Here is a 10,848-nt window from a genome sequence, read left to right as displayed (position 1 = left end):
ACATCAAATATATATTTATGATTTTTTTTTTTAAAAAACATATAAACAATGACATTAGATGTCAAATTATTGCATTTTGACTTTTGAGAAAGAAAAAAATGTTAAGTGGGCCGTGCTTGGACTCGTGCCGTGCTTGAAGCGTGCTTGGGCCATAGGCCGGCCCGGTCCATTGGACCTCATTTTTTGATCCCGGCCCTGCCCAAGTTTTCGTGCCATGCCGAGTACGGCCCATTAATATTCGTGCTCGTGCAGTGCTGTGCCTCATTTAAAAGGACTAGACTCATGCCGTGCTGGACCGGCCCGTCTCGTTTGACACCTCTACTTTCAAAGACGATGATGAATGATATATCTCTTAGTTGTATATAAACAATTGAAATGGGTCAAACTAACCCCACAGAATTGGACTAGGGAAAATATTAGGAAGTAACAACTAACACACAACTAAGACATCAATGCAATAATGTGTGTTACTTCCTAATGTGTGTTATGGATTAAAATTTTAAGTGATATGAAATGAACAACTAACACACATTAGGAAGTAATTAAAGAAAAAGCATGTGCAGATGCAGTGCAGCAGTTGTGCAATGGAAACTTGTTCATTAATATTATTGCATTGATAATTGTAGCAGCAGCAACTTCATTCATCTTCATGTAATGTAGGTAGGTACAACGAATAATAACCTGATTGTGACTTAGTCCTCCACCACCACCACCACCGTCAACAACCAACTTTATTGATAACTTTTTTTCTCCTATAAACTAAACCAACACCGACACTGGACTGCTGCTAATTAAACATAAAATGACCCAAGATTGAAGATGATTTACATATATTTAATTTATGCCCCTGAAACTCCAAACCCAAATGAACTTGACCTCAACAATATTCCGCAGTGCACCATATCCATATCCTCCATATGGGAAGTCACATAACTGTGCAGCCTTGGGGATTTTCTTCACTGAAACAGTCAGAGCGGGCAACACAGTAGTTAGTATTGTAGCTCCTGCCACCGCCATAACTGCCGCACACAGGCCTTCCATAGTAACCATCATACTGAATGTATAGGGCTACTCCGCCATAGCCAGTCTGGCATGGCCCACCAGGATGCCCATGGTAACAATCCATACAGCACGCGTTCCCGTTCACTGGGTAACCGCCTACAGGAACACACGGAGGCCCACGGTTTGGTGGGGGAGTTTTAGGCTTCTCCTCCTTGGGTTTCTCCTCCTTAGGTTTCTCCTCCTTGGGTTTCTCCTCCTTGGGCTTCTCCTCCTTGGGTTTCTCTTTGATCTGAATGCACTTGATGGCTCCCCCACCTTTGCAGCGTATCCTGTCCCTTATCTTCTCTGGACTACAGCATACCACTTTGATGACCACCTGGTTTTGCTTCTCGTCGTATATCTGGTCTTGTATTTCTCTTGTTCACAAAATCCAATTCCACAACACACACATTTACTCAGTTTAATTACATGGAGGGAGTTATACAAAGGAAAAGATAGAGAGACTCACGAGGGAATTTGCAGAGAACTTTTTTGACCTTCTTATAGCATTTGTGACACTGAAGGTCCACCTTCAGCACCATTATCGTCTCCTGTACAATTAGGGGACAATAAGCAAACTACAATTAAGAATTTCAGAAAAACAAACAAATAATAATATTATATACAAGAATCAAGATGGCTGCTGCTCCTGGACCAATTACCAACCTTTTCTTTTTCTGCCATGTCTCAGATCTGAACCTCAACTGAAATGATTGAATGGGACTGGAACTCACGGGAGCAAGATTTGATTTGATTCAAGATGTTTATTATGAGTTTATAAATTATGAGAAAGTGCTTGCTAAGAAAGAGTGGAAAGATGTGAGCACAATGTATTTCGTACACAAAGGTCCAATGGGATGCGAACACGTGGTTATTGGAGGTTGATTTCATTTCATGGTATGATCATTGAAGCTGTCGTTATATGAGGGTATTTGCATGTGCTGGCTTTGATTCTCCCTCCGAACTTTCCAACTTCCCAATATTATTTGGTAAATGGTCCTTAAACTTATACGCAATTTATATTTTGGTCCCTCAATTAAATTATTAATCCAAATAGTACATAAATTTTAATCGCTCATTTCATCCAACCGTCTAATTTTCTGTTTAACATAACCAAATTTTAGGATAAATACGACTTTTCATAATTAACAACTAAAATAAGGTTAAAATAAATAAAAAATTAGAAAATAATTGAAGAAAATGAGAAAAAATAATAAAAGTAATCTCCTGCATCTAAAACCATCGCAGCAGGGTCCTTGGCGTACCGTATAGCTCCCAAGAGCTCGGCCCGGATGGTGTTTCGGTTATCCAAGGTCTCATTCATATACTTTCTCAACCCTATTGCATCCATTCGCTCACAAAATGCCACCAACTCTGGCCGAGGAGGAACTGAATCCGACTGAAGACTCGTACCAAGCTCAACTGTGTTCCGGTTCGGAGGGTTTGATGAAGAAGGGTCCTTTACCATCTGGGTCGACGAAATTGATGAAGAAGGTGGGTCCTTTGTTATCTGGGTTGGTGTTTTGGTCTCTTCCGTTATCTGGAGCAATGTCAACGATGACAAAGACGGATCTTCTGCTATCTGCGTCGGTAAATTAGACGAAGAAGACGGGTCCTTTGGTATCTGACATGAAGAAGAAGAAGGGTCTTGTGGTTTATGAGATGGAGGGTTTTATGAGATGAGGTAATATCTAACTCTTGGATGAAAAATTGAAGTTCGTGTCTTTAGATATCTTTTGACGGTATCGTAATGGGAAGTCTGTTAGTTTTTCCTCCCTGGCCTTTCTCTTATTTTTCATTTCTTTTCTGAATTCTCAATTGCTGAACCATTGCGACAGGCATTGGTAAAAATTGGTTTCTCGCTGGACTCTCCCGCTTTCTACACAGTCTGTGAGGTATACCATCTGCTTTCTACGTAAAATGACTCTAATAATATTATCCTTTTGGTTGTGCGCTGGTCTGCTGTGATGAATGTTTGATTTACTCACCACCCCCCTGGGAAAAGAAATCAAAAGGCTGTATGGCAGATGGTTTGATAAGGCTGATATAGCTAATTCTTTTTCCTCTTAATTGTGCAGAGCTTTGATCAAAAGAAGAAAGGAATGTTCCGACTAGATGACTTCATATCTCTTTGTATATTTTTGCAGTCTGCTCTCATACGAAAGAGAGGGAGTTTTTATTTCATTTTTCAATATTTATTTATTTTTAACAAACGAAATGACCAATTTGCCCTCATATTTAATAGTAACATTGACAGAATGTAACGGTAGAACCAATAGAGCGATTAAAATAGAGTTTATGTACCATTTGGACTAATAATTTAATTAAGGGACCAAAATGTAAATCGCATACAAGTTTGAGGACCATTTGAATAATTTACCTAATATTTGAGTAAATCGCATACAAATTAAATAGAGTTATTTGCATCCTAATCTAATCATAATTGAGTGCTTACAGACAGTTTGGCCTGCCTCTTCCTGCCAACATTATTTCAAAGACACCCTCAAAGCAAAGTAAAATTATCTTCTAAGGTAGTACATATATGATAATGGTCAAGTCTCTCAAGTACATACATGCCACGTGGAGATTCCTCCAGTTCTTCTACCTAGTAAAGAGGCAAAGAGGGTGTTTGTAACAAGTCATAAGAAGTGGGGACAAAGATTAGGCAGGTTCCATGCATGCCTCACAAACTTTTCTGGTGCAGACAATTCTCATCAATAATTCTACGAAGGAAAGAGAAATTATACAATAGTACAGTACTATCACGTGGCACTGTTAGGTGGTAGTACGCATCAATTGCATAATGATATGCAGCGTGGATGTCTTTTAAAAAAGAGAATATTGTTGTAAACTAAAGAGAAATTGGAGAGGGAATTGAGATAGAGAAAGCATAGAAATCTGATGTTTTTCATTTTATTCATTTCTATCGTCTACAACAAAGGAGGAAGCCTACTTATATGCAAATTCTGTTGGCTTCCTGTGAATATGCAATGACATGGATTCCACTTCCACAATACTTTCATTATGATGTTCTTCAATCAATTAGGTAGTGGGCTCTACCATTTTGGGATCCATCTTTGACTTTACAACACTCCCCCTTGGAGACCACAAATGGTATGGAATATGCCTCGTTAAAACATTGCCAGTAAAAACCCAGTGGGACAAAAAAAAGTGGTCGAAGGGAAAAAGAGTACATAACCAGGTGTAACATAAAAATTCTGTGTATATCAACACGCGTGCGACACTGCCTCGTTAAAACATTGCCATGAAAAATTCAGTGGGATAAAAACCTGGACGAAGGAAAAAGAGTACAGTGTTTGAAGATCTTTATTGATAGCACGCTCCCCCTGATGCTTGGCAAAATATCTTTAAGCCATACTATTGATCATCTTTCTGAATATCATAGTTGACACTGCTTCTGTGAGTTAAACTTGGGCGACACTGCTTCGTTAAAACCTTTCCAGGAAAAACCCAGTGGAATAAAAACCTGGATGAAGGAAAAAGAGTACAGTGTGTGAAGGTCTTTATTAATAGCACACTCCCCCTGATGAATATTTCCCCCTAAAAACTTCATGACTAACTTTTTCCAGTAAGCGACCATCGAAATTTCCAGAGTCCGCATATCCAATAACACTTGGGCTATTAGTAAGTTTACTCGAAAAGAACATGCCCGTATATGATGTCATGCGGAGATAGCATCAAATATGCCTCACATCATCCCAAAGTGGTGGTGATGGAGCTGAGCTCTATCCAGTCTAGTATACTTCCGGAAAAACATTTAAGTGTCCAACGGATAATCCTCAAAAAAGTGCTTCAATACTTTCTTAGTATAAGCAAAAAATCTCATTGGCACAACGCTCGATCGTTAGGTCGAGATAAATATTTCTTAAACTCTTCAGAAGCTTTAATGTGTTGCAAACATATTTTAATCAATGTACTCACTGAGGCAATTTATGCACATTAGTATTGAGTACAGATTTTGTGCTTCAGGCACATGTCCTTCAGGGACTTGCTTCATGCAATTTCAATCCTTTCAAGGATTTTGTTTAAAGGAATTAAACTTTATGACACATTATATAGCTTTAACCCAGATATTTATAAATCTTTAGGGAATCATTTCTGGTGATATGCTCCGTGCATTTAATAACCCTTAAAGATAACATGTTGGTCTCCGTAAATGTACAATAAGGGGGCACAATTGAATATGTAAATATGGAGAAAACCCAACGTTCCTTGTTTCTGCCAGAAACATTGTGTCATACAAATTAGGTATATTCCATTTTATTCCGAATGCCCAAGTATAACTTTCAGTATTAACATCTTTTGGGGTTCGTACTGTGGGTTTGTTATTTCACGTTCATTCTTGTCACACCCCGGACCGGCTCCGCAGTAGCAGGATATTGTCCGCTTTGGGCCTGGCTACATTCTCAACAGCCCGCACGGTTTTGTTTCTGGGAGCTCACGAAGCAACTTCCCAGGGTGGTCACCCATCTTGGGATTGCTCCAGCCTCCAACTCGCTTAACTTCGGAGTTCCTACGAACCCAAAGCCAGTGAGCTCCCAAAAGGCCTCCCACTATATTGATGCGAGGTGTGCCATATAAGGCACATCACCCCCTCTCCATTTGGTCGATGTGGGATCTCACAATTCTCATCTATAATGGAATTGCCTCATTCCATTTTGGCCAATGATATTGTCGACATTTGATAATTGAACGTGGTTCCAATCAACGCAGCCCATTGATGATTTGAGTAGCTACTCCAAAATCAAAATTTGTAATTCATCAATTCATGGTCCCACCATTCTCATGTGCATTGCGCATACATCAATTATAAGCATTTCTTTGCTTTTGAGTACCCAAGCCACTGCATGGGGCTTTTATTATGTGAGAATGTGGATTATAACCTCCAATAGAGCGTTATTTTATAGTAGGGCGTGGATAATCTCCATTTAGGGAGTTGGAACATTTAGAACCCATATATCTGTCATGCTGCAGGCATGCCACAGATTAATACATACATGTCAATTAATTTCTGGGACTTTAACCCATATAATTTGCTACGCATTAGGCATGCACAATATCAATATTGACATGTCAAAGGATTGTCCTTTTGGGACTTCAATCCACATCATTTGCTACACAACAGGCGTGCATCATATTGATCACTGCTATACCCATATTTTGTTCTTATGAGACTTTAATCTGTGCAGTGTATTATCAATGTATCCAACTTGCAATCTGTAAAATTTGCATTAATAATTCATGGATACATACAAGCCATTCTTTTGGAACGGACTTATCTCCCCATTTGGTTACCTTTCAAGATAAAATATCAAATAAGTATATAAGCATAAAATAACACAAGTATTGCTTACATCCTTAGGTGGGAGAAACTTTTCTCAAGTATCATTCAAGCTTGTATCGGCCCAGTAAATATAAAGTAGCGCTTGATGATCTAGTTATATCCTGCAAGAGCAAAAGTCACAATTCTTCTCTTTGTCAAAAACAAATAACCCTCAGAGTTAGGATCACTGCATGGATTCTTTCTTTGGATGTTCATTCTAAAGAAATAAAATCCCTTATGAACAGAGAGTTATAAAAAGAAAGAAAAGATACAAAAATTGTGATATTGATTGCAAGGTAAGGTAAGCAATCAGGTGAGGAAGCTGATGAGAGCAGACAACAAACTCTCATTTCTCCTAGTCTAGAAGAACTTCAGGAGATTAGAGCATGTGGTCGCCTTCACAGTTCCCCGATGTAGCTGAAACGTGATCAGGGATAGTCTCGCTTTATGAATGGATGATCAGAGATAGTCTTGCTTCTTAAGCACATTGAGTGCTCACTGATATGAAAAACAAGTGGATATCGCATATCTAGATCTGCAAAGAAAATTTCGTTAGTAACACATTTATACACAAATAAGAGGAATAGGTAGAACCGGTGAATTTCAAATTAACCATAGAAAAATTGCGAGATTCTCGGGGTGCTTTTGAAAAAATAGCTTCATGAAATCCGCAAAGCAAGATTAGCTTTGACGAAAATAATACTTGAAAACGCCGAAAGTGCCGACAAACATTATTAGAGGCAACATGAAGTTTTGGAATCTGGGAAAGAAAAAAGAGAATATGGGAATCTGAGATAATATTAGGATCCTGGAAACTGTAGCCATATTTCCTCCTATAGATATTGCCTTTGCAAAACTTGATTGGAGCAACTGCGTTTCAACTCAACTTCCTTCATTTTCTGAAACTTTAGTTTTTCTAAGACTTTCTTCTAAACCTTCTTAAAATGGCTTCCTCTTCTTCCTGCCCAAATTATTTCAATTTAAATGATGCTCCCACACCAACCAATGACGCCAAAGTTTGGCGTCCATCCTTTGTATCCCAAAATCGTCATCTCACAGTTAATGATTCTATGATGATGAATGATGCTACTGCTGTCATAGTAGCTAGGAATTTCATTACTCCAATGGATGAAATATTGTTAACAGGGAGGTCTGAGGAAGAGGCTATTGATGACTCAATGGCTTCTAGCATTCAGAGTGCTGCTTCTGTTTCTAACATGGCTGATCGTTTGCGTGCCAGAGCAAACGAAGTTCAGAAGCTAACAACTGAAAATTCGTCTCTTCAAAGAATGCTTCATGAGTCTCAACAGGAGGTTGAGAAACTTAAAGGAGAGAATAATGCCTTGTTGAAATTGGTGAGTTCGTACTCCGTTGATACACTGAGAAGGCTAGACATGCTGCAGGTCTCCAATGAAAGAATTTTGGGAGACCACGAGAGGCTCATGGCTAAGCTTAAGAGGCGCCGTCCTCTTCCTTCAGAGGCTTCCAGAACATAATGTAAATTTATAGATTTTACAGGGTCTGCACCTTCATTGCAGGTGGAAAAAATCTATCTGTTATATGCTCCTTTCCTGTTATAATAATTACGCACATTCTTAAACTTGTCCCTGTGGTTTTTACGTCTTTTCAAAATAACGGTTTGGAACCTTGTGCTTATAAGTTCAAATAACCACATCGACTCTCCCAAATTTCATATTTCAACGTATGTGAGCCCGTAACTTCTGGCCTGGGCTAAACACAAACTCAGAATTTATTCGCCCTTTTCAAATGGACATGAAATATGGATTGAGTAAAAGCCACGCTAATATAGTAGTGAAGAGCATTAACTACTATATACCCACAACTTCAAGTTCAGGATCTCTCATATATTTGGATCTATGGGCTTCCGGCCCAGATATAATAAAATATGTGAGGAGCCTCAATTCATCATTTGAGGTTTATATTGATATTATCCATTTCGCGGTGTATTCTTAACAACCGGAGTTCACAAAATATATTTCTTCCTTGAGGTGTCGATTATAACAAAATCGAACTTTTTTAAATTCATAATATTCTTATGCCAAAAAAATATGTGGCGTACCACAATTTGCAATAATACCTCAAGGGTTGTCCATTTAACTATTGGAACTTTAGGTTCTCAACATTGTTAGATTTTGAACTTCAGGCCAAAGTCACATATTCTTATGGTATGGACATTCAATCCCCTTAGATTTTGAACTTCAGGCCAAAGTCACATATTCTCATGGTATGGACATTCAATCCCCTTAGATTTTGAACTTCGGGCCAAAATCACATATTCTCATGGTATGGACATTTTTACAATTTTTTGTACATATTTTTGGACTTCAAGCCCTTACATAATTGTCCATATTTTGAGGAACTTCTGGCATCTCATTTAATTGCTCATCCATGAGTTTAAGGAACTGCAGGTTCCCTTTTGTATATAGTGACGGTTTACCCAAAATGGTTAATATTTATGCATATGTCACTATTCATGTATACGGTACTATTCATCAAGTCATTAATACATATCTATTCATGTGTACAATACATTTGCCAGTACAATTATTATTCATGTGTACGGCACTTTTAACCAATACGGTACTGTTACATCATCAAGGAACTCTAGGTCATTATTTACATGTCAAGGATCAAGGATCTTCAAGTCCGATCTCTTGTTTACAAGTATAGTACCGGAGAGACTGCCAGCTCTCATATCATTATCATCATCAAGGATCTTCAGGTCCTGATGTAATTGTATGATGAGGATCAAGGAACTTCTGGTCCTGATTTGCATACTATAAAAACTCATCATACCACACAATTAATCCATAAAATAAATTGCTTGTAAATAAATTACTGGTAAATAAATTACTGGTATGGACGATAAACCCGCACCATACTTTAAATAAATGTAAATGTGCGGTAAAATAAATTCATAAATTAAATTGTTTGCTGTATGGACGTTAATCCCGCACCATACCTTAAATAAAATTAAATGTGCGGTAAAGTAAATTCATAAAGTATGAGGGTTAATTCCACATCATATTTTAAGTAAAAGTAAATGTGCGATAAAGTAAACGTGCTTGTATGGGCACTAATTCTGATCCATACATTTAAATAAAAGTATAGGCATGGACGATAAACCCGCGCCACCCTTTTAAATAGATATTGTTGTATGGGTAATAAATCTACACCATACAGTAAATAAAATAAATATAGGGATAAAGCCACCACTAAAAATATAAGAGGGTGAAACCGACAATTATTTATGGGTTCTTAGCAACACCAAGATCAAATAATATATATGCTGTCAACTGGAATTGCCTCCTTTTTTTTCTTCTTTTTTTTTTCCGGTGGAATTCCTCTCAAAACTAGAGGAAATAGGAAACAATATAATATTATTACATTAATATATGTAACTAGAAAAGTTGAGACAAACCATAGTGTTAGTCTGCCTTCACGTTTGTCTGCTCCATAATTTCGTAAATAAAATGGATGAACATGAACCTGCACAAGTTCCTCCTGTACACCTTTACTTGCTTTTTATGATCAATATAATTATATAATATTAAAGATAAAATAGGATAAAGAAAAGCAGAGGACTTATCTCTTTTCCTCAAACCCACTGCTTCCACTTGCCTGATCTGACTTACAGATCTTTGACAAAAACTATGTTCTAGAAACCTGCTTGAATACAGCAATCTTGTAGCCCAGGTAACACCCACTGAGTTGGACTCTAGCTATTATGACTTCTCCATAGACTCAGCTTCAAACCGGTTTTGGTCAACAGTGAACCGAAAGTTCTGCCAACAGTTATGAACTGTTCCAAGGCGTAGGAGGGTTTTTCATCCAATTCCTCCATGTCTGAGTGCTGCGCAGAATGCCTTTGCTTGATCGGTTTGTGGCCTTTTCTTCTTCCTCTATGTTTGTAGACATGTTTTAGAGAGGGCTATACTCTCTGCTACAGTTAAGAGGTTGATTGCTGGAAATTTGAGAAAGAAATGTATTAAAGCAGATGGAATTCATCCGATAATTCAGCTGGTATTTTTGAAAGCGAATTCGTGCTGATAACGTGTTGTAAACTAAAGAGAAATTGGAGAGGGAATTGAGATAGAGAAAGCATAGAAATCTGATGTTTTTCATTTTATTCATTTCTATCGTCTACAACAAAGGAGGAAGCCCACTTATATGCAAATTCTGTTGGCTTCCTATGAATATGCAATGACATGGATTCCACTTCCACAATACTTTCATTATGATGTTCTTCAATCAATTAGGTAGTGGGCTCTACCATTTTGGGATCCATCTTTGACTTTACAAAAAATATCAACTTTTTTTTCTTTTTTGTTTTTATTTTAAGAAATAAAAAAACAAACCCCAAGCCCCACTATTCTGGAAAAAAGGACGACTTTTGCAGCTATGGATAGAGGTAAACAACCATCCTTGATCTGTGTTATGCA

General features: G+C 37.8%; 1 protein-coding gene and 1 long non-coding RNA gene across 4 annotated transcripts in view; one reads left to right on the top strand and one right to left on the bottom strand.

Moving 5' to 3' along the window:
- Nucleotides 1-592: 592 nt before the first annotated feature.
- LOC117626328 (protein PYRICULARIA ORYZAE RESISTANCE 21-like) overlaps nucleotides 593-10,848 on the bottom strand; it is a 10,952-nt gene continuing 696 nt past the window's right edge. The window contains exons 1-4 of one of the 3 annotated variants that reach the window (XM_034358001.1): nucleotides 1,708-1,888; nucleotides 1,511-1,592; nucleotides 1,259-1,416; nucleotides 593-1,228 (exon numbers count right to left, since the gene is read on the bottom strand). In XM_034358001.1, coding sequence (XP_034213892.1) covers nucleotides 926-1,228; nucleotides 1,259-1,416; nucleotides 1,511-1,592; nucleotides 1,708-1,725 — 561 coding nt within the window. In that variant the 5' untranslated portion in view covers nucleotides 1,726-1,888 and the 3' untranslated portion in view covers nucleotides 593-925. Of the gene's footprint in view, nucleotides 1,417-1,510; nucleotides 1,593-1,707; nucleotides 1,889-10,848 lie in introns of those variants that run through there. The other 2 variants (XM_034357998.1, XM_034357999.1) reach the window with 2 other exon arrangements.
- On the top strand, nucleotides 2,732-3,274 carry LOC117626329. The gene is made up of 2 exons (XR_004585539.1): nucleotides 2,732-2,936; nucleotides 3,120-3,274. It is a non-coding gene; the product is annotated as an uncharacterized LOC117626329 (long non-coding RNA).

This window comes from Prunus dulcis, chromosome 4 (genome assembly GCF_902201215.1).
Source record: "Prunus dulcis chromosome 4, ALMONDv2, whole genome shotgun sequence".
In the NCBI taxonomy this organism is placed as follows: domain Eukaryota; kingdom Viridiplantae; phylum Streptophyta; class Magnoliopsida; order Rosales; family Rosaceae; genus Prunus; species Prunus dulcis.
Note: the sequence above shows the minus strand (reverse complement) of the source record. Positions and strands in the feature narration are given on the sequence as shown.